The 23,931-nt window shown below is 38.3% G+C and overlaps 1 protein-coding gene and 1 long non-coding RNA gene across 2 annotated transcripts; both read right to left on the bottom strand.

The window, feature by feature from the left end:
- Positions 1–2,327: 2,327 nt before the first annotated feature.
- LOC138911099 (uncharacterized) lies at positions 2,328–5,524 on the bottom strand. Its single transcript, XR_011416408.1, has 2 exons — positions 3,550–5,524; positions 2,328–3,474 (listed from the first exon to the last, which is right to left on the bottom strand). It is a non-coding gene; the product is annotated as an uncharacterized lncRNA (long non-coding RNA).
- A 5,699-nt stretch (positions 5,525–11,223) lies between these two features.
- scrt (scratch) lies at positions 11,224–16,392 on the bottom strand. The gene is made up of 2 exons (XM_002060337.4): positions 14,850–16,392; positions 11,224–13,687 (listed from the first exon to the last, which is right to left on the bottom strand). The coding sequence occupies exons 1-2, from the start codon at positions 15,286–15,288 to the stop codon at positions 12,144–12,146; spliced, it is 1,983 nt and encodes a 660-aa protein (XP_002060373.1). The 5' UTR covers positions 15,289–16,392; the 3' UTR covers positions 11,224–12,143.
- Positions 16,393–23,931: the final 7,539 nt, after the last annotated feature.

Here is a 23,931-nt window from a genome sequence, read left to right as displayed (position 1 = left end):
GATGACAACAACAACAAAAACAATCCGGACGGAGACGACGCCCATAAACCGCTCGAAGCGTGAAAAACAAGGGTGAATGTGGAAAGTTACAGAAAAAAAGCATTACAAAATATATCTGGCATGGCTTAAAAAGCGCGCTGTTGATTGTTTTGCTGGATAACAGACCTCTTCTCCCTCCGTGTCAGCAGCCACTAACCGAACCCTGTTGCCAGTTGAGACCCCAGCCCCAGTTGTATCCCAAAATTCCAGTGACTTTGTGTTGTCGCCAGTTCCCCATCCAAGGGTTGCTCATTCGCCGGCAAACTATTTGGTATATGTGTGCCACTGGGCACACTGGGTAAATAAGCCATCTTCGTCTGAGGCGGACAATCTAGTAAAGCCATCGGGTATGGAGCTAGCTCGTCCCATTGATCGGGGCCATAAACAGTATTTTTGCTACTGCGATTGCCTCATAGGCAAATCATATGAATTATGCTCAATTTTTGCTGTTGCCTTTTAATAAGCATAAAACCTTATGATATGTGAAAATGTGCTCAACAAACGACAACAACAACATGGACAGTTGCAGATTTTCACGAGCATATACATACGAGGCTAGTTTTGCGTCTTGATGTTTGCTTCGTGAACTTGGTTGTTCACGCAGATTAATTTGGTTTAACACTGAATACTTGGGGTCCAGGGAGATGCTGTTGAATAGGTTGGGTACCCCAGACCCATCAAAAATGGGTAAAAGGGTATGTATGACTTGAAATTTGAAATGTAGCTGCGCCAAGTGCTGTCGCTGTACCAGATTGTTTTCGATAATCGATAACTTGCCCCGTTTCCAAGTAATCGATAATCTATTTTTTTTGAGCAAATCTCGTAAGTTTTAACAGCTAGGGTCACCGAATTTGGCAATAGTATCTTCGTATCAAGCATATTTCATTTTAAAGCTATCGCTACGCCCCCGTTTACAGAGCATAGCTTTAAATCAAATATGTGTACCAATTTGAGCTGCCCACCAACTTAATCCACAATTGTACAGCAAATATCTTTTTAAGAACATGTTTTATATATTGTGTACCACAATAGGATCTACTGTTCAAAATTTCATCAAGATCGGTTGAGAAACACAAAACTTATAAAGCAAACGTTTGCTTATATTGACACATGTTTGCTTCAAATTGTCGGAAATTTCCCACTAGAGCCTCTTACTTGTTTTAAAATTATTTTTCTCTCCATAATTTTATTCATTTCTCAGGACACTCTCAACTGCATTTGCTTTCCATCCAGTTGAAATGTCTTGACGTATCCATTGACAGCTTCTTATTGAAGTAATCTATTGCGAAAGCCCAACTGAAAATGGCCCATTATGCTGGGCAGATTGTTTCCCAGCGCTTGCAATCATCCCCCCTGCTGGCTTTTCTCTCTTTCAGCTGAAATGAAGCGCACTTTTCAAGTATTTGTTTGTTTGTTTTTTTTTTTTAATACATTTTTTCAGATTTTTTTATTTGTATTTACTGTGTTTTGTTCGTTTTTTTCATTTACTACGCAAGTTGTTTTGCATTTCTCGCATTTTCATTTTTCATGTATAAATTTGTCATGTGTTATGAAAATATAATATAATATATACTTATGTACGTTAATGTTTTACAGAACGCTTGGCTTTTCTTTCTGTTCTTTTCCTCATGTCGTTTTAAGGAGTTAGTAACTATTCATTTAACTTTGCCATTGCTTTTGAATTTGTATTTGTAATGCTTTAATGTTTATATAAATGTGTAGGTGTGGGCCTCTATAATGCTGCGTATAATAATATATAAATCAATTTGGTTCAAGTACTTTATATATATGGTATATATGCGATATATATATATATATATTTTTGCTGTACTCAGACCTCAATGGAAACCACGCATCGAACTGAAGACATTTTTTGTTATATTATTAAATTGTATTTTCTTTAAATTCATGATGTTGTATGTTTTTGCTTTTGTTTTGCGGCTCAATTTCAACAACTTAGCTTTATAAATACGAAACGGTTTGCTTATGTTTTTGTTTTTTTTTTCTAAATGGAAATTGACCAATTTGCAAATTGACGTTTGAAGGCAGCCGCCAGCAAAGTAAATGATCTTATTTATGGCAAATATAATAATTAATTTTTACTTTTCCGTTGATGCTGGCGTGCCAGGACTTGTGTATGTATGTGTGTGTGTGTGTTGATGTACATGAATGTCATATACATAATGCGTACAATCTATATAAAATGTATAATGTACCAATGTATAATATCATCGCATAATAAACACATTTCCCGTGTATATAAGTTATAATATTAATAATGCATAGTATTTTCTTTTTTTTTTCTCAATGCAATAAAATACATAAGTATGTATGCATGTATGTATATATATATATATATATATATATATATGTGAGTGTGTGCTTTTTATTTTTATTTATTATTTGTTTTTTTTTTTTTATTTTTATGTTATTTTCTTTACTTTTTTTTTGTTAGTAGTTCTAGGTACAGAATTCTTGCTGGCTCACTAAGGTGCTGTTAGTCGTACGTCTAATTGTAAGCTTATGCTAAATTTAGGCGCACTTGCACTTTGTGTACTTATAAATGTATCTGTATCTTGTTGCGTGTATATTGTATCTGTTGTTCTTGTTGTTGTTGTTAATCATAATAATATGTAATTGCCAAGCTACTTTCTCTACAATGCTACGTTGTGTGCTCTAAATACAAGTTTAAAATGATTTATTTCTACGCTATTTCAACTATGCCTCGCAGGTGTTTGTGTAAGTATGTGTGTGTTTGTGTGTGTGTGTGTGTGTCTCGCTCAAAATAGGTATTGCTTGTAGGTTCTATTTTTGTTTGTATATCTATCGCAACAATGCACCTTTATGCAAAAACATAAGATTTGTTATCATATTCGTTTTCATATTCATATTCATTTTTCATATTCGTTGTATAAAGTACATCAATTGGTCTCGTCAAAAGCAGCACAAAAGTTGCGATAACAATATGCCAAAAAAACAATTCTACCTTTATATATATATATATATTTATATATATATATATATATATAACTAATAATCATTTAATCAATTCGTTTTGCAGCTAAATCCAAAAGGTGCTACGGCTTATTTAATTATTTATATTTACTGCTATTCAATAAATTAAGAGCTAAATTTGTATTTGGTATTTGTATTTGTATATATATATATCCAATATATGCATGTATATGTATGTAGTATGTATGTATATTGGTATTTAGAGTGCCATATAAATAATTTGGGTTTTCGCTTACTTATCGCAATAGTTTAACGAATTCCAAATATATATTGATGGCTCTGGCGACCTTTCCATATTTCAATATTTATTTGTTGGCTGGCTCGAGGTCCGTGTTTGTTAAAACAAACAATGAAAAACAATTTTATTCAATTCTCTTCCGATATATTTCGGTTGCACATCGGCAAACCGTCTTCAGGGCACTAACACCAAGATACAAAAAACAATTAACAATTATAATACAATAAATTAAACATTATTTCGAACATTTTACATACATTATTTTACACGTCTGCGCTTTTTGACGTGGAGATTGTTACTGAGGTTGTTTGACTGTTTAAGAGGTGTCTGTACAAGTGAGCGCAATTTTCTGTGTCTGTCTTGTAGTTTAGTCGTTTGTAGGTTGGTGTGTTAATTATGTGTAGCATTTCCAATGTGTGTCGCTTGTTATAGTGTTGTTCTTGTTGTAAGATTGTTGTTTCATCAAAATTTGGTGTGTGGTTGCTTCTTATACAATGGGTCATAAGTGCTGTTTTCTGTATATTATTTTGATGTCTTAGTTTGAAGTCCGATTTATGTTGACTAATCCTTGTTTTTAGCTTCGATTTTGTTGTACCTATGTAGACACTATTGCACTTGTTGTTGTTATCCCCGCCACATGGTATTTGGTAAACGACGTTGCTTTTTTCGATCATCGGGATTTTCGACTTTATCTTGTTGAAGAATTTTTGTAATGTATTCGTCGGTTTGTGTGCTACTTTTATATCTTGTTTGTTATAACAGTCTGAGTTTGTGAGGCGTTCTGATAGTCGTGGTACATATATTAGTGATTTGTATATTTTAGCAGGTTCTGTTGGCTTTTTTCTTTCGATTTGTCGTCTTTTTAATAATGTTTTGATTATATTTGGGGGGAAGTCATTTTTGGTCAAAAGTTCTTTGATTTCATGTTCAATTTCTTTGTGGTATATTGTGTCCGATATTTTCATCATTCTATTCATACAGCCTAGTGCTGTATTGATTATCATACTCTTTGGGTGGTTTGAATTGAAGTTGAGTATTCGTCCGGAGGCTATGGGTTTCCTATACCACTTTATTTTGAGTGTGTTGTCCATTCTGCTTACAATAGAGTCTAAAAATGGTAATTTCCCGTCCTTTTCTAATTCCATTGTAAATTTTATCTGTTTGTGGAAGGAATTCAATTCTTTTAGAATATTTTCCACGTCTATTTTGTTCGTTATGGCAAAAAGGTCATCTACATATTTGGTCAAGAGTCTTGGTTTTATTTTTAATTTATCTGTAATCTTGTCCAACAGTTCCTCCATTAATATATCTGCGATTACTGGGGAAGCCGGTGATCCCATTGGCATTCCCTTAAGTTGTGTGTATATTTTGTCTTCGTATTTGAAATATCTGTTTTCCTGTATGCAAAATCTAACTATGTCCATAAATAGTTGTTTCGGTATATTCGTGTGCTCTTCTAATTTGGTCCATTTTTGTCTTATTGTGTCAAGTGCTAATTCTATTGGTATGCTGGGAAATAAGGATACTACGTCAAAAGATACTAATGTTTCCTCTTCTCTAATCTGGGAGTTGTTGACTCTGTCTTTAAAATCTACCGCGTTCTTGATGTTGTACCTAGAGTCCATTGTCAGATTTTTTAATATTTGTATTATATATTTGCACAGCCCGTAAGATGGAGATCCTATGGAAGAACATATTGGTCTCAGTGGAGTTCCTTCCTTGTGTATTTTTGGTAGTCCATATATCCTCGGAGGTACCGCTGTTGTTGTAGTCATCTTATTTCTTTCGTCCTTTGAAATAAGACCCATCTTGAATAATTGTGCTACGAAGGTGTTATTCTTTGTCTGTAGTCTTGATGTCGGATCCAGTCTCAATGTTCTATACGCGCATAAGTCGTCTAAAATATTTGTCATTTTATTTTTATATTCATCCTCATCCATTGCTACGGTTTTGTTGCCCTTATCCGACGATAGAATTTTAATATTTATATTTTCTTTCAGTAATTTTCGTGTCTGTTCCACTGTGTCCAGTATTGCTCGATCCCTACTGTTTTGGTTGTTCTTGGTTTTATGCTCTTTGACTAACAAAGAGAATTTTGTGCGCGCCGACTCTTGTGTTTCCTTTTCTTTTATTGTTTGCACTAGCTCCTCACCGTCTGCGATGTATTTCAAGAGAGGAAAATCTCTCTTGCTGATTGGGAGAGCGAACTTCGGCCCTTTTGCGAGTAACGCTACGACGTTTGGCGGGAATTCAAAACAAAAATAGAATTCCCGCCAAACGTCGTAGCGTTACTCGCAAAAGGGCCGAAGTTCGCTCTCCCAATCAGCAAGAGAGATTTTCCTCTCTTGAAATACATCGCAGACGGTGAGGAGCTAGTGCAAACAATAAAAGAAAAGGAAACACAAGAGTCGGCGCGCACAAAATTCTCTTTGTTAGTCAAAGAGCATAAAACCAAGAACAACCAAAACAGTAGGGATCGAGCAATACTGGACACAGTGGAACAGACACGAAAATTACTGAAAGAAAATATAAATATTAAAATTCTATCGTCGGATAAGGGCAACAAAACCGTAGCAATGGATGAGGATGAATATAAAAATAAAATGACAAATATTTTAGACGACTTATGCGCGTATAGAACATTGAGACTGGATCCGACATCAAGACTACAGACAAAGAATAACACCTTCGTAGCACAATTATTCTAGATGGGTCTTATTTCAAAGGACGAAAGAAATAAGATGACTACAACAACAGCGGTACCTCCGAGGATATATGGACTACCAAAAATACACAAGGAAGGAACTCCACTGAGACCAATATGTTCTTCCATAGGATCTCCATCTTACGGGCTGTGCAAATATATAATACAAATATTAAAAAATCTGACAATGGACTCTAGGTACAACATCAAGAACGCGGTAGATTTTAAAGACAGAGTCAACAACTCCCAGATTAGAGAAGAGGAAACATTAGTATCTTTTGACGTAGTATCCTTATTTCCCAGCATACCAATAGAATTAGCACTTGACACAATAAGACAAAAATGGACCAAATTAGAAGAGCACACGAATATACCGAAACAACTATTTATGGACATAGTTAGATTTTGCATACAGGAAAACAGATATTTCAAATACGAAGACAAAATATACACACAACTTAAGGGAATGCCAATGGGATCACCGGCTTCCCCAGTAATCGCAGATATATTAATGGAGGAACTGTTGGACAAGATTACAGATAAATTAAAAATAAAACCAAGACTCTTGACCAAATATGTAGATGACCTTTTTGCCATAACGAACAAAATAGACGTGGAAAATATTCTAAAAGAATTGAATTCCTTCCACAAACAGATAAAATTTACAATGGAATTAGAAAAGGACGGGAAATTACCATTTTTAGACTCTATTGTAAGCAGAATGGACAACACACTCAAAATAAAGTGGTATAGGAAACCCATAGCCTCCGGACGAATACTCAACTTCAATTCAAACCACCCAAAGAGTATGATAATCAATACAGCACTAGGCTGTATGAATAGAATGATGAAAATATCGGACACAATATACCACAAAGAAATTGAACATGAAATCAAAGAACTTTTGACCAAAAATGACTTCCCCCCAAATATAATCAAAACATTATTAAAAAGACGACAAATCGAAAGAAAAAAGCCAACAGAACCTGCTAAAATATACAAATCACTAATATATGTACCACGACTATCAGAACGCCTCACAAACTCAGACTGTTATAACAAACAAGATATAAAAGTAGCACACAAACCGACGAATACATTACAAAAATTCTTCAACAAGATAAAGTCGAAAATCCCGATGATCGAAAAAAGCAACGTCGTTTACCAAATACCATGTGGCGGGGATAACAACAACAAGTGCAATAGTGTCTACATAGGTACAACAAAATCGAAGCTAAAAACAAGGATTAGTCAACATAAATCGGACTTCAAACTAAGACATCAAAATAATATACAGAAAACAGCACTTATGACCCATTGTATAAGAAGCAACCACACACCAAATTTTGATGAAACAACAATCTTACAACAAGAACAACACTATAACAAGCGACACACATTGGAAATGCTACACATAATTAACACACCAACCTACAAACGACTAAACTACAAGACAGACACAGAAAATTGCGCTCACTTGTACAGACACCTCTTAAACAGTCAAACAACCTCAGTAACAATCTCCACGTCAAAAAGCGCAGACGTGTAAAATAATGTATGTAAAATGTTCGAAATAATGTTTAATTTATTGTATTATAATTGTTAATTGTTTTTTGTATCTTGGTGTTAGTGCCCTGAAGACGGTTTGCCGATGTGCAACCGAAATATATCGGAAGAGAATTGAATAAAATTGTTTTTCATTGTTTGTTTTAACAAACACGGACCTCGAGCCAGCCAACAAATAAATATTGAATTCCAAATATTTACTCAAAGTTACAATGCGCTATAATACTTTTTTGGTTACCTTAAACTCGTAATGCTCTATTGCTCAATGCTCATTGCTCATTGTTGCTCATTGCTCGTTGCTCATTGTTATGTTTAATTCATTGTTGCTATTGCTTTTCTGTTAGTTTTCGTTGTTGTTGTTTGTTTATCAATTATGTTTAGAGAGTACTCATACCATATACAATAGATGTAAATATAAGTTGTTTTTTTCATAATATATATTCGAAGTGTTAAGTCTTTTATTTTGGTTGTTGTTGTTGTTCTTCATTTTGTTAGCATATTTATAATTAATGTTTAGATTTTATGCTTTTCAATAGCTTAGTTTTTTTCGATTTCGTTTTTAATTTTGTTTTCATTTCTGAAAATTGTTGTGTTAACGTGCCAAGTCTTTTTATTGTTTAATCATTGCTGATGCTCATTATTTATACATAATTTTCACTACGTGTTCGCTTTTTTTTCTCTCTTTCATTCGTGTTTTTTGCGGTCTACAAATGATAAATCATAAATATAATAACACTAATAATAATATTCTATGTACAGACCCAATGCAAATTAAATTACTTGGAATTAAATGTGCGGCACTCGAATATTGCCAATCTGGGTTAGGCTGGGGAAGGGTTTTGGGGCTGGGGATGATTTTCTTACATTCTTATTTTATTACATTACCCATTGTTTGGGTCTCCTCCTAACGAGCGCTCGTTAAAACGCATTGACACAAAAAGGACAACATTGTTCTGGGCAACAATGAGGGGGGAAGGGGGTTTGGGTGCGGGGGTCAGCAACAGATAATGGAAACAATGGATCATGAACCTGATGCTACGCAAAGACTGAATTCAACAATTGCAAGTATTTAAAGTTGCGCTGGCTCCGACGATATACAACTATGTTAATATGCTATGCTAAAAATGTATAAACATTAACAATTTCTCTTTGTTTTTGGTTTTAACAATATGCCATGATCCTTATAATGTTGGACGAACCGATAACATGTGAGTGCATGGATGACGAAACCTATCAAACCGAAATGAAAACCATAAAACGGGCACTTTTTGAAAACAAAAATGTAACCGCCGATTTGCTGGACTAAAGCTTTTCCAAATATAATTTATATACTATATATATATGTGTTTTCCTAGATGTATATGCGCTTATTTAATGTTCTACGTGTCTTTTGGTTATTTTAAAAATTTCAAAATTTGAAAATATTCTTCGCTTGCGGTTAATCTCCGCTCAAAAGTATCTCAATTAATATACATATATATATATATATCTATTTTTTTATAGTTTTTGTTTTTTTTTTTTAGATTTACAACTACCTTTTATTGCTTGTCGATACACGTTAAGTTGTTTATAATTTCCTGGAGCTCATTTCAATATTTTTTTTTCTTTCTGTTATCATTTGAGCAAAATTAATGATTACTAATGATACTTTGTCAGCTGTCAGCTTTATAATTATTTATTATTATTTGTGTGTGTGGAAATATCACAACATTAGAATTGCTTTCGTTTCTTGGTTTTATTTATATATCCGTTTTATGATCTAACAAAAATAATGCCAACCTGATTAAAGAACTGTTCTTCAATCACTTGGAGTAAAAATTAAAAAAAAAGGAAGGTTTAGAGTCCAGTTTTCTAGGTTTTGTAAGTCTTGAAAATCAAAAAACGTAATTTTGTTGAAGAATGAAAAACAATTTTTTCTTTTTTTTTTGTGTTGTATTGTGTAAGTATTTATGTATATGTATATTGTATATTAAAAACATTATAATTCATTCTTGTTAGCTTTTGGTTTTTAAATATATGTGTGCTGTCTTTACCAATTTTAAATAGTTTCAACCTTATATTTACTTAGATTCTAATAAATTGATTAACCATTATGTTATTGCTTTCATTCACATAATTAATTATGCATTTTTTGTGTATTTTTTATTTATTTTTGTTACTATTTAACTTGTTTACATTGTTATACAAAATTGAATATTATTGCCGGGCCTTAACAAAATATTTCTTTCGCTTTGTAAATCCTTAACGAACTTTTACAGAAACACAAACAATTCGAATTACATAAAAAAAATAATAATCGTCGGTAACTATGACTATAAGTAGCTTTTCGTCTTTTAGTTATAATTGAATATTCGTTTGTGTTTTGCCTTTTTTCGCATTTTGTTTGAGTATTGCTTTGGTACTTTAGCCGATTCCAATAACGATTCCGATTTCGATATCGATATCGATTCGTTTCTTTTCGATTAAAAGATTTGCGCTGCTCGCTCGCTCGATTCAGCGATTTTGGAGGCAGCGCAAAACTCGTATTGCTTCTACTTTTAACAGTATAAAAATAATTCTCGTCGTGATTATACTTACTAGGTTAACTTAGGATTAAATGTACACTATGTCTAAATAATATATATATATATATATATATTTATATATAATTTTATGCTGTATATATATATAATTGTAAATATTACGCAGCTACATACGTATTCTAAGTGTTTGTATGTATCTATATATATATATATATATATATATATATATATATATATATATGTAGGTTCCATCTCGCTCGCTTAGACATATCAACAAGTTTCGACTGGGTTGATCTAAACATTGCTACTTTTTAGGCTAAGTTCTCTACGACTATGGCCACAAAGTTCGTTGCACCTTTTTTTTATTGAGATCGGTCGCTGAAGCTGATTTCAATTGAGTGATTTTTGGAATAAATACTATATACATGTTTGTGCCGCGTACTTGTCTTATGTTGTGTGGTGTAATTGAGAATAAATGAACGTATGAGCTACATAATTTAAGTAGGCGTAAGTAATATCGTACTAGGTAAGTGTTGAAAAGTGCAAAAGTAGTTTCTTGTTTTATTTTCTTTTGGTTTTTTACGCATGGACGAAGTGTACTGTTAAATGCTTGAGACTAGATCACACTCGATATACATATACTTTCTGGTTTTGAGGGGCACGATTAATGCGCTCGAATACGGACTTGATATAAGGCTTCAAATCATTTTGGTCGCGAATACTGTATTCTCGTCAAATGGGCCACAACAGAATGCAATGTTCTAAAACTATTTACTGGCATATGTAACTGAGGTCCGGGGTCCTTTTTCCTTTTCCTTTTTTCTTTTTAAGTAAAAAATTGCTGTTATACAGCGACTAGATTTCTTTTTAAATACATCCTTTGCATATTATTTATGTATAAAATTTATGATTTTTCTTCTTCTTGTAATTGCCTGGAATGTTAATTGACTAACTTCATAATGTCGGGACATGAAACTGAGCCTGGCTGTTAATGCAAATAATATGCCCAAATCTGTTTCAGCTTACCCCCCGCGCCGCTTTTCCTAGCCTCTAGCCTGCGAAATGATATTCAAATCAATTTAAATGTGCCAATAATAATGTTCTTTTGATGATCTTCTATAATAAGTATATTCTAGATATTGCTTTGCGTTGTCATTTTGATTAAATTTTGGTTAGATTTCGAATTGAAAAATTTCGTTTTTTTTTTCGAGTACTAATCGTTTTTTTTCCCGCTTATGTGACTTAGTTTAAAAATGTTGTGAAAAACGTGGCGCTACTATAAACTGCTTATAGATAGGCTGCCCTTACGACCTAATTCGTTGTTTGAGAAACATTGCATTTGCTTTTGTATTCGTTGCATTAATTTTAATCACTTCGTCTTCGTTTTGTTTTCGTTTAGTTTTTTTTTTTTTTTTTTTGTTTTTGGATTAAAGAGAGAGGAGAGCTAAAGACTAAGAGTTTTGATAGAGCTACAGGTTATAGTACATCATTAATGTGTATATATTTCGTTACATAGATATAGATATAGCATAGAAAGAATTGCTCAAGTTCAGGTTTGGATTGCATTCGGATCGCACCTCCTGCAAAAGGCTTTAATGTGTGTGTTCGTGGCGTGTGTCAAATATATATATATATAGTATATATGTATGGGTTAGGTTCTTGTGTTTTTCTCTTTTTGGGGCCTAGGAATGTTCAACTCGCTTAAGACTAAAAGAAGAACGAGATTAGGTTTCGCTAAGTGTATTTAGTTTGTTTTCGCTTTTTTATATTTATTTTAATACTTTTTTTAATTAGTTTTTTTTTTAAAGGTATTTGCTGCCTAAGGTGTCTAATGCGAATTTCTACAGTCTCTGTGTTACTCTACTACACTTGCTTTTTGGACGTATTGTGATGTCAAGTATGTAATCGTATTTTTTTCTTTTCTTTTCATTCATAAAAACTGCTAGCGGTTCGATAACGATAACGGCTATCGATCAGTAATCGATAACGATAACTTTCTGTTTAACATTAACTTTAAATTAACTAGGGCTTTTGGCATTCGGCCACACTTACTCAACATTTACATGGCATAGCTGACGCCTCCAACTCCCACTCCGACTCCTCCGATTCCATTTGCGGGCGCCTCCACCTTCACACGATCGAGAAACTCGTGCGGCGGCGATGCCAAGCTGGCACCGCTTTCGCTGTTGCTATCGGTATGTCCATGCAGCGACATGGCCATCATTAGCTCCTCCTCGTCCTTAAGACAGGCCGATTCCAGATGCTTATTTAGGTACGACTTGAGCGCGAACGTCTTGTGGCAGCGCTTGCACTCAAAATTCTTGTCCACCGAGTGCGTTTGCATGTGCGCCCGCAGATTGGACCTATCTGCAAAGGCCTTGCCGCAGTGCGCACACCCGTACGGCTTCTCCCCGGTATGGGAGCGCAGGTGACCCTGCAGCAGCCAGGGGCGCGAGAATAACTTGCCGCAAACACCGCAACTGTGCGAGAGTTTGTGCGTCAGCACGTGCATCGCGAGGGCGGGCATCGAGACGTAAGCCTTGCCGCAAGTGTGACACTTCTTGGCCGACTGCGAGTCCAAGGAGCGATGCGTCTGCTTGTGGCGCGACAGATTGCTGGAGGTGGCATATTGCTTGCCACACTCGGAGCACGTGTACTTGGTCTTTTGCTGATCCTGGACCACAATTGCGGCCGGATCGGCCACATGTTTGCGCTTTGAGCGGCCATCGCTCACAAAGAAGGCCTCGTAGGTGTACGCCACGGTCTTGGCTGCCTGCCCGCCATCCACATCGCCATCGCCATCCGCATCGCATTCCATAGAGAGACCCAGACCAGGACGCAGCTGATTCGTGTTGGTCGTGTTGCTGTTCTCGTTCTGCACATTGCTGCTGCTTTGGCTGCTGCTGCTGTGGCTGCTGGCCGGGCTACTAGGCGGCAGGTGGCTGCTGCTCGCGCTTGAGGCATTGCTTAAGGGGCGTTGTTCGTTAACTGCGCTGGCCGCAGCCGCCAGTTCGGCAATCGATGACGTGCTCCGCACATGCGCATGCGCCTCCATATGGCCATGTGCTGTGTGCATGTGGCCAAGATGCTGCTGTTGCTGTTGCTGTTGCTGCTGCTGCAGTTGGTGTGGCTGCGTGGGTGGGTGGAATGCGGTCGAGGCGCTCAGATCGAGTATGGCGTGCGCGGCATGCAGGTCCTCCTCGGCGGGTACACGCCTCCGATAGCCGTGCGCCGGCTTGTCGTCCAGCGAGTACGGCCTGTAGATGTCTTTCTTTTTGGGCGGCAGCGACAGCGTCGCGCCCGTGCTGCTAAAGCATTTGCGCTCGCTGCTCGTCTGTCCGGACTCGGTCTTGATGTGGACCATGCCGGGACTATATCTATCGCCATGCAAGGCGCCGCTGGGCGAGCACGAGGGCGACGATGTCGTCGATGAGGGCGGCGTCTGATACGCGGCCAAATGCTGCTGCTGCTGTTCTCCGCCGCCTGCGTTTGTGGCGGCTGCTGCCACCAGCGCTGTGGCCGCTGCTCGTATAACCGTAATCTCGCTCTCCATCCGGGGCAGGTACGCGGTGTAGTGCGGAGGCGACAGCTCACGCGTGTAGCCTGCAACCAGAAGAGGATAAAGGGTATTCGGGATTAGAGTTGGGTCAAGCAGATTGCAGCTGTCAATTATTTCTCTCCTCCTTAACCTTCTCAGATCCATACAAATAGCTGTTGAATGTTGGCTTCTTTACGCTTGATAAATATGCTATAATTAATGTATATGCAGAAAAGTATGCAACAAATTTTGCCTAGAAAATTTGGCTTAAGTTTCTAGCGTAAAACCTCTTTCATTCAGAGAAAGAAATTAAGTAACACATGCAAAAAAAAACAAGATTTAATTTTTTAAAATAAGAAGAAAATATTCGCTTTAAAAAAGTTATTCAATTGGGATATTGAAATTATTTTTCAATGTATTCAAATTTATACAAAGAAAAGAATGAAACAAATTATGCTTGGGAAACTTGGGTACAGCTATAATATAGCAACGCGTTCACTCAGGTAAAGAAACTAAGAAATTTGTGCATAAATTAAGATTACAACTTCTTAAAATGTGAAGAAAGATATGGAATGGAATGTTGAAAATATTTCTTTGACGCCGTAAAATATGCTGTGCTAGAGGATGCATCAAATCCTGATAAGAAATTTTTTATAATTCAGTAAGGTCTCACTTACAGTAAAAACTAAAAGCGTTATACTTAAATCAACACAAAAGTTTCTCAAATGAGAAGAAAACTAATGAATAAAAAATCATTCTTTCTGCCGAATGTGGGATATGTTTAAAAATAAGAAAATATAAATTCTAAAATGAGAAAAAGAATTCATACAATAAACCTCAAATTTGCCTAAAATCTTTAGGAGAACAATGTTATACGATGGTTTTAGATATGAAATATCTTTCAAAACAAGACAGAATATTCTTAAAATGAGAAGAACAGTCTTGAGTATAAGATCACTTTATTTTAGACCAAAATTGGGATATAGCTTCAAATGAAAAAAAAACTTAGATTAAGACTCAAACTCGGTACTAAATTTAACAAGTTTCGAGGAAGAATGTTTTAAGCTGCTTTCAGCAATGAAATTTCTTGCAATAAGTATTTTAAACTTAAGTTAGGCGCCAATTTCAGAATATTTACACAGAAATTTAAGTGTTTTTTTTTTATTTTATTTATTTTTTTTTAACTTTTTCGGAGTGCTGTGTCTTTCATCTTTGCTTTCTACTCACCATTGTAGGCATTGGTGGCTCCTCGCGTCGCTGCCTCCGGCGAATGCGGCGGCGGACTTGGCGCCGTGGTGCCCGCTGTTGGTGAGCTGGGTCCCCAGCACTTTGTCGTTGTTGTTGTTGTTGCTGCTGCCGTTGTTGTTGCTGTTGTTGTTGCTGTTAATGTTGTTGTTGTGCTGTCGTTTGTTGCTGCTGCGGCTGTTGCTGCTGCTGTTGTGACAATAATTGTGCGTTGCTTGTCGGACTTGGTAAGGAGCTTGTCGCCAACAACATCGATCTCCTCGTCATCGTCGAGCGTGGAGCGACGTGACTTGAGATTGGGCGACAGCTGCTCCTCCCGGGAGCTCGTGGTCGCCGCCGTCGTCGTCGTTGTGGCTGTATCCTCTGAGCGATCCAGCCAGGGATATGCTTTCCATTTTTTGGCAATCAGGCAGCGCGGCATTTTGATTGGGGTGACAATGATTGACTGATTGAGTGATTGAGCGATTGAGCGGTTAACAGTTGTCAGTTGTAGGCTAGTTGATAGTGTTAAGTGCTGAAGCGAGTTGTTTGTTTCGTGCGAGCAAAGACCGTCCTAGGGGGTATTTTTTGGTGGCAAAGCGGAAAGGAAATGTTGCACTTTTTATTTCGCATATGAAAAATAGAATGGCTCGCCGAAATTAAAATAGAGTTTAGAGTTGACTTAGTTCGAGTTTATGGCTCGGCATTCGCATTGCTGCGTCTAGCCCCATTCGATCATAATTCAATTTCCAATTGTAAATTGCATTTTATTCGTTTTTTTTTTATATAATACGTTGATAAATTGGTTTGCGGTTCTTGGTATTTGGTTTTTGGTTTTCGGTTTTGGTTAGGATACTTCAAATTTCACAGCCACTTTACACATTTCTGCGCTTTACTCATGCTCTCTCCTGGTCGAGGAGCCGTAGTCAACTTTTTTGGTCAACTTTGGCTCGAGTTTGGGGTCTTTTGCTTTTTGTTTTTTTTTTGGTGTTTTTTTTTTTTTTTTTTTGGGTCTCTCTGGACAGGGACACGTTTTGCTGCGTTTGCGTTGGCTGCGTGTGGTTTATCGATTTTTACATTTGCGTTTACGTTTACGTTTGTTTTTACACAATGAGCGGGGGGAGGGCTTCAAATAAAGCGGTTCGGTCAACTGCGAGGGGATCGGGTTTGGTAATTGTATTGCTCCATATATCCTTTTGGCTTGTTGTTGTTGTTATTGTTATAATAATAATAATTATTGTTGTTTTTGTATATTTTTTATTATTGTGATTTTTGGTAAACAAGTTCAAATGAAATATTGTTGTTGTCGACTTAAATAAGCTTTGGTATTTGTTTTTGCTTTTTTTTTTTATTTTGTTTTATAAAACAGAAAGTAGAGACGTTAGAGTTGTAAAAGTTAGGTTAGTTGACACGAGTTTTGTTGAAAAGTTGAGTTTTAATTATTGTTGTTGGTAGTGAAAAAATTGATTTAGGAGAAAATATAATATTATATAAGATAGAGAAGAAATGCGAACGAACCGAACGTAAGCAACTCTTGAATGCTTATGAGAATACAACTGAACGAAACGTCGCTTATAAGGGTTGCCGAATGAAATGGAAAGGAAGAGTGAGCCGAAACGCAACGAAACGAAACGGAATGGAACCGAATGGAATGGAACGTAATAGTACTGAAAACACAGCACCTAAACTACCCCCAAATATAACAGAGTAGCTGTTGCGTGTCTTTAGGGCAGCTGCACACGTCTAAAAGGGGAAGTGTATACATTTTTAACATATATTTTTATAAATTGTTTTTAATTTATTATATTATTAAATATATAGCTATAATTTTTTTTAGACAAAGAGGGAAATTATTTAAATTTTTTAAATATATTTTTTTTTCTAGTTTCTTTATAACTTATAATTAAAATGGGTAAAGCTATAGCTTTGATTTTTGTTTAACACTTTTGTATTTTTAAATAGTTATAGTTATTATTATTTTTTTATATATAGTATTATTTGTTTAGCAAAGGGAAAAATAGTTACCTTTTTAAAATATATATTTGTTATTTTTTTTTATTTATTTTAAAATTTATTTTTTTAAGCATTAGTTATGATTTGTTTATGCAAGGGTGAAATTATTTTTATTAATGTTATGATTATAATTTCTTTTTAAATTTATTATAATATTTAATTGTATATATTATAGTAATGATTTACTTAAAAAAATGGGAAAAATTTGTATTATAATATTTAATTGTTTAAGTATACTCTTAATACTCTTTGGTTTCATACCAATATTGATTTAAAAGACTAATCTTGTATGATGGTGTGTAGCGGCATTAAGGAGCCCAACAATCAGGAAGCGTTCCATTGCCGCTCGTTTTGCCATTGACGTTTTCCTCCAATTGTTGCGTCCCTCCCTCTCCCGCTCTGCTCTTGGCTCGTACCTGAATTGGCTCATGGCTCCTTTTTGTTATTGAACATTTTGGGGTGGATTTCTGCAACAGCGTCGCCGTCTCCGTCGAATGTGGCAGTTGTGCCGAGTTAATTGCTCTTGCTGTTGCATTGCATTTGTTGCTGAACTTTGATTTTGAACAAATTGCCAAAAATGACGAGTGAAGGGGGTGGGTGGGGGTGGCTAGTGGGAGGAGGGGGTGTGTGTGCTAAAGGGGTGGAGTTTTAAGCAACAGTCGTTGGATTGCGGCATTGTTGATTGCAAGTAGGTGGCGATGGGAGCAGAAGGTTGCTGGGTGGTGGGTGAAGGGTGAAGGGGAGGTGGACTGTCGGTAGAGGAGGGAGAGGGGGTGGGGTGGTTACTCGCTGGCAATTCATTTCTTGGGCGTAGGTTTTTTGTATATCAAAGGTCAGGACGCGTTGGAAATATACGATTTTATTCAGCTTAAGTTCAAAATTTAATTAAAAAATTGAACCTGGTCTCGCTATCAAAGCGTTAGTAGAATTAATCTAAAAAATTAATATTTAACTCTGGGAATATATTTTAATAAATATATTTCTTATGATATAAGGGCATATAAAAGCCGCTGAGGCTCTCTAACACTCAGCTTAAGTCATATAATTAATTAGGACATAAAGTGCAGATAAAAGTCAAGAAAAACTTTTATTTTTTTACTTTGGCCAACTGTCACGTCGCATGAGCTTAGCTGGCAAAAATATGATTTATTCCATTATCTTTGTTTTAATATGGGCACGGTTTTTTCTTTGGAAGTCAAAACTCCTGATAGTTTGAAAATGGGGGATCACTTGACTGGGAACATGAACAACATATCGCAGCTTATACCCCTATTATATGGCCTCTTGAGTCTGAGGCACCAAGACATGCTATTCATTGTACGGACAATCCATCTAGCTGTGAGACCTTAGAGACCTCTTAGCTTAAACAAATATTCCTTGAAATGTAACGTACCGACCATCTGTGGAATTTGGCTGCACTAATTACAATTGGGCACCTCTGGCTATGGAAGCCCTAAATATGCGACCCATGGTCTCCTGGTGGCAACCACACATGGCACACAAACTTCGCTCTCCAAATTGTAATCTGCTTTTCCAGCTAAAGGCGAGCTTGTTGCGCTTCGCTAGCCGCTTTAGGGGGTGGCTTCTGTACGTTGTGAATAAAAATGAAAATGAAAATATGATCGTGATCGTTGAGAGGCACGCGCAGCTGTATTGAGGCGAGCACCATACCAGCCATATGGCTTCTCGGGCAGGGACTCCGACGGGGTAGGATCCACGCGTCACGACAGGAAACCAAATTATGCAGCCGGAGCAAAGGCGAGATTCGTTCAGCTGGAACAAGGACAGGACAATATGGTTCCTGTATCGCGGCGTTATTAGCGTTAGTTTAAGGGTAAAAACAAAGGTGCTAGTATTTCCAACCGCGGCAGGGATCCAGTTGAGCGCGTTTGCGAGCGTGCAAAAAACAGGAAATGCTCTACAAGTGCAGCTGCCCGAGGACCCCAGTCTAGCTGGCTGGCTGGGTGGGTGGTTGGTTGCGCCTGAAATTGTCAGCTTGCCAAACGCTTTTGGCGTTGCCCAGCGAAACAGAACGCCCGCAGTGGCGCCCTCTCCCCCCGCTCCCTGCCGCACTCTTTTAGCCGTATCGAGCGAAGTGTGACGCTCGCGTGGCACGGGCCAGGAAGTGGCAGCTGTAACAGAAATAGAAACAGAAACACAACCAGCCCAAAAACTGTTGATCCTGCCCCTGCCACAGCCTGCTCAGGGCCCAAATGCCAGACACAACGCGAGCGAGAGCAAGAGGGAAAGAGCGAGAGGCCAAATGTGCCAGGTGTCTGGCATGCTCTTTCTGCTTTTTCCCTTCAATGATGTATTAAAGTGGAAACAAGCACGAGTTGCACTCTGCTTCTTCTCGGCTCTGTACGTATTGTCTGTCTAGCTGGGCGGACCAACTGGCGGACTGGCGGGCGGACCGAATGGCTGGCAGACCGGGCGCCGTTGAGTTTTTCCCAAATGCTATTTGTTCCTGTGTTGCTGCTATAATTTCATTGTTACTTGAACCACCCCATCATCGTTATTATCGTCAACAACATCATCATCATCGCCATCAGCAACAGCAGCAACAGCAGCAACAACAACAACATCAGCAACACCACCACCCAGCAATCAACCCCATCTCACCGTTTGCCATTTGGGTCTACATAGAAACAGCAAACAGGTAAAACAGCAACAGCAACAACAACGACAAAATTTCGTATGCCTGTTTCATTAGCAATAAAAACAACAGCTACAACAACTACAACAACATCCACAACAACATCTACAACAACAAGTAAATGTGCTCTAGTCATAAATGTCCGACTAAAAGATACCTCGCAGCCGGCTTCAAGTCGTTATTGCACATATTTAGCTCCCTTCTATGAATAAGCCATAGAATATATAACCCACACCTTTAAAAATGCTAGAAGATAGAAATATTTAAGCTCTTTTCTAGATATAATCCATCGACCCACCCATTGGAAAATGCTCAAAAAATACCTCGAAGCCAGCCTCAATATATCATTACAATCATTTTAGCTTCTTTTTAGATATAACTCATAGACCCAGACCTTAGAAAATATACTCTAGACCAACTTAGTTGACTTAAGTCCCATCTCTATGAATCTTTAAGTGCTTAAATGTGGCATACAAAACATAACAACAACAAACAAATATTTTTTTTAATTTTTTAAGCTTAATTTTTACCATAGAAGAACCTACTAACCAGTTTTAATGTCTCCAGCTCTTATAACTTTCGAGCTATGCCTTATGTTTCTCAATCACCATGAGCACGAATAAATTCATGTTTCATATGGAATAGATGAATATAAATTTCAAATTCCATGTCGCTAGCCTTTGTAGTTTTCGAAATTGAAGCTGAATCGAATCGGTTCTTCTTTCTGATCAAGAATATATATAATTTTCTTAATTTATTGTAATATTTAATTGGGTAAATTATAGCTTCGATTTTTTAAGCAAATGGGAAATTATTTACATTTTTTTAAAATATTTTTATAATTTTTTCTTAATTTAGCTATATTTCTTTTTGGTTTCATGCATTTGCCCGAAAAACAATCCACCTTTTTTTTCCAACTTCGACGGGTATATCAACAGAAAAGAAGTCTGTTTACGTCATCGCCAAATTGCGCTTCACTCCTTTCGTTGGGGGCCGACACTTATTAGCATGTCCTGCAACAGGATACAAACAAGTTGAGCTCACTTGTACGGATTCTTGAGCTGGACACACGTTCCACGTTTCATTCAAGTAATTTGAAACTTTGTATTTTTAATTACATTTGTTTGAGCATTGCGAAATCTCTCGCTCGGAGCTGAAAATTGGGACTCGGGTTATTTAGACGGCAGCTGTTGCCGGCGAAGCCCACAAATCGTTAGATGAGATGAGTTCAAAGACCTTCTCGATATGTGGTCGGGATGGGTCCAGGACCAGGTAGAAGAAACACTCTGAAATATATTTACGGTAGCCTGGCCGAGACTCGCCCTATGAACCCGAAGCGACGACGGGACGGGACATCATTTGACGATCTACATAAACAACAACAACAACATGAACAGGAACTGGATTTGGTGGTGCGATTGCCATTGATGCTCGTCTGTAAAAAAAAGGAAAAGGAAAAGCAGCCAAAGGGCGAGACAAGCGTCGGAGCTGAATGCGCGCGCGGCTTTTCATTCGATTTTCAGCAATTTTCCGACAGCTGTCCACGTTTGCATTATTATATCAGCAGCTGATTCCTGACCCTGAGTCCTGATACTCGTTTGAGTTTGGGTTCGGCTTCGAATTCGGTCGACGACAACGGCTGCACCCAGTTCTTGTATTACATTTCGGCTCGGCTAGGTTAGTGCCCTCTGGCATTTGTTCCCTCTCTGTGTGTGTTTGTGTTTTTTGAATTCATCAACTAATGGCTGGGATATGCAGAGCCAGACATTAATTTGAATATGGTCCTTAACTAAAGTCCCAAAATGCATTTACCCCATTGATCACTCAAGCAGTTGATTCCATTAAACTTGTCCATTGTTCCCTTTCTTGTGGGTACTCTTTGGTAAAATTGCGAGAGCCGATCTTACTTTAAGTTCCGATCCAATTAGTTCGCCTAAACTTAATTATCTCAATGGAAACTCAGTTGTCTCAAGTTGGCTCTGCAGCATATCTGGAAGTCAGGAAGATTCCAATAAGTTCAATCTATAAAAATAGTAAGGAGTTCGAAGAACATCACATTGAGATTGATTTTTGTGAAAGGAATTCTATTGTCGGATTCTAACTTGACTTATATGCAAAACCAGTAAAGTCTCGGCCAGAGTTTAAGCAGAGTATCCTTAATCGAGGGGTGGATATGTGAGCATTTAAGTCCAGGCACTAATACTAATTACTTGTTACATTTTGAGACCAAAGACGTCAGCCACAATTCGGGGGAGGACCGAGTCTTGCTATCGATTGCGGCATGCAACAAGAGCACTTAGCGATATCCTGAGAGCCTGATGCACATACATATATGGACATATGCACAGTGTAGGTGCCGTCTGCTTTGTTGCAGCAGCGTTTCATTTTGCCACAGCTTGCCTCAGCTCGCCCCATCTGCGTCTCTTGTTCGTCGAGTATCTTATTGAAATAAATTCTCAATGAATGCGCCCATTCGATGGGCCTTTCAGTTTCATGCGTGCCATTTGCAGCAGCTGTCCCCCGTCCCCCTCTCCTCTCTATCTTGCCCTGCGGCATGTTGCAGCTTGTTGCTGCAAATTTGAAACGTTCGCAAATCTCTGTTGTATACATAAAATACACATTCTCGTCCATCATATTTGGGGCGCGCATTAGCCAAGGCTAAGCACACACACACACATGCTTGACTGACGAGTATATAGATATATGCGAATACATAGATGCACTCGTAAACTGGCTTGTTTGAATATACATACTCGCTTGTAACCGGGAGGATACAACGGGTGGCGGGTTCGTCCTTGTGCTTCACTCGACAAATATTCAACACGTATTCATTTCCTGAGGACGCACAGTGCGCCAACTGGCAACGAGCTGCTGCATAAGTGCACTCTCCAACTGCGACGCAAACTGCAACGGCGACGCCAACTGCGACAGCGACTGCGACGGCGACATGATACTTGCACTTGATGCCGTCGCTGATGAAGTAGCGACAATGCGGCAATGCGTCGCAAACTCACTTGGAGTGCTACTTGGCAGCGGCGACGATGACGACGACAGCGACAGCGCCCCAAAATGTTGATCCTTTGACGATTGCCAGTTCGCCCCCCCCCCCCCCCCCCCCCCCCCTCCTGTGTTCCCTCTGTGCCCCAATGGGGGGTCCAAGGTAGCGCGTCAAGAGCTGTTCTCGATGGAGAGGAAGTTGTGAACGCTTTAACGCCAGCTCCAGTCGCAGTCCCAGACCCATTCCCACTACCATTCCCATTCCCACTACCATTCCCATTCCCATTCCCAGTCCCATTCCTGGTTTGCATTCGGTTCGCATATTCCCCACTGAGAGCTACACGTTTTCATGAAATCATTTTTCACCACTTAGTCACGTCGCTTTGACAGCCCAGCCAGGCAGCCTGGGAGGAAGGGGACACATGTGTGGGAATAGCAGCGACAGCATCCTCCTCCATCCATCCTGCCTCCTCTATTCTGCTGCGTTATCTGCGGTTAGTTGCTTATAATTGGCAGACATGCGAGCTGTGAGCCGTGCGAGCTTTGCCTTAACCGGATGCGAGGCGAGGCCCAGGCCAGGAGAGTCGCGCACTAAGTATTTGGTAATTATGGCCAGGACAAGTGGCAGTAGCTTGACTTTCCCATAGTGCACACACGGTTCCCACACACAGGACACGTTGCGTGTCCTCGCTTTATTACAATTACAAAATACGCAATTGGTACTTTTTTCCTACTCTCGATCGTTGTGTGTGGGTACAGGACATATGGCATCAATCATGTGGAAACTACCAACGACTATGAGCAAGAGGCACTAGTTACCAGTTAGAGAGTGCATTTGGTAATCTATAGAGCACAGAACCCCTTCCCACTTCCCCCTTCCCCCTCCCCACCTTTGCTGTTTTTGGTACGTGTTATCCTGCTATTTGGTTACCTTGTATGGTTGCACTTCCTTCGCTTTTGTTGCCGCTGGCACGAATCAAAGTATTGAATTTCTATATCCGTTTTTTTTGCCCTCCCTCTCTCTCTCTCTCTCTCTCTCTTTGGGCCTTGTTGTACAGAGGTAAATGTACAAACCAAATGAGTGTACAGGAGGTTTTTCTTTTTATTTTTTGTTTTTTCTCACCTTGAAAGGCGAGGGGGGGGGGGCAATTAGGCGGCTGTGCTCTGAAACGGAAACTGTCGCAAGTGATCGGCGTGTTGATAACTTCAACAACAACCACAAAAGGAACAACAACAACAAGGGGCACAACAACCTGAACAACTAAAGCAACTGAAACATGTTGAACCCAAAATTGTATAACCATTTTGGCATTTTGAGGCGGGTGGCAAAAAGTTTTCGAATGCCGCGCGGAGGCTAAGAAAAAAAACATTTGTTGTGTTTTTAATACCCTTGCCGAGGCTTTTGTGATTATGTCAGCA

Source organism: Drosophila virilis, chromosome 3 (assembly GCF_030788295.1).
Source record: "Drosophila virilis strain 15010-1051.87 chromosome 3, Dvir_AGI_RSII-ME, whole genome shotgun sequence".
In the NCBI taxonomy this organism is placed as follows: Eukaryota; Metazoa; Arthropoda; class Insecta; order Diptera; family Drosophilidae; genus Drosophila; species Drosophila virilis.
Note: the sequence above shows the minus strand (reverse complement) of the source record. Positions and strands in the feature narration are given on the sequence as shown.

Coding starts and splice junctions, on each gene's coding strand:
- scrt (XM_002060337.4), bottom strand. CDS start 15,288: ATGCCGCGCTGCCTGATTGCCAAAAAATGGAAAGCATATCCCTGGCTG. Junction 13,688..14,849: donor AGCCACCAATGCCTACAATG/GTGAGTAGAAAG, acceptor TTCTGGTTGCAG/GCTACACGCGTGAGCTGTCG.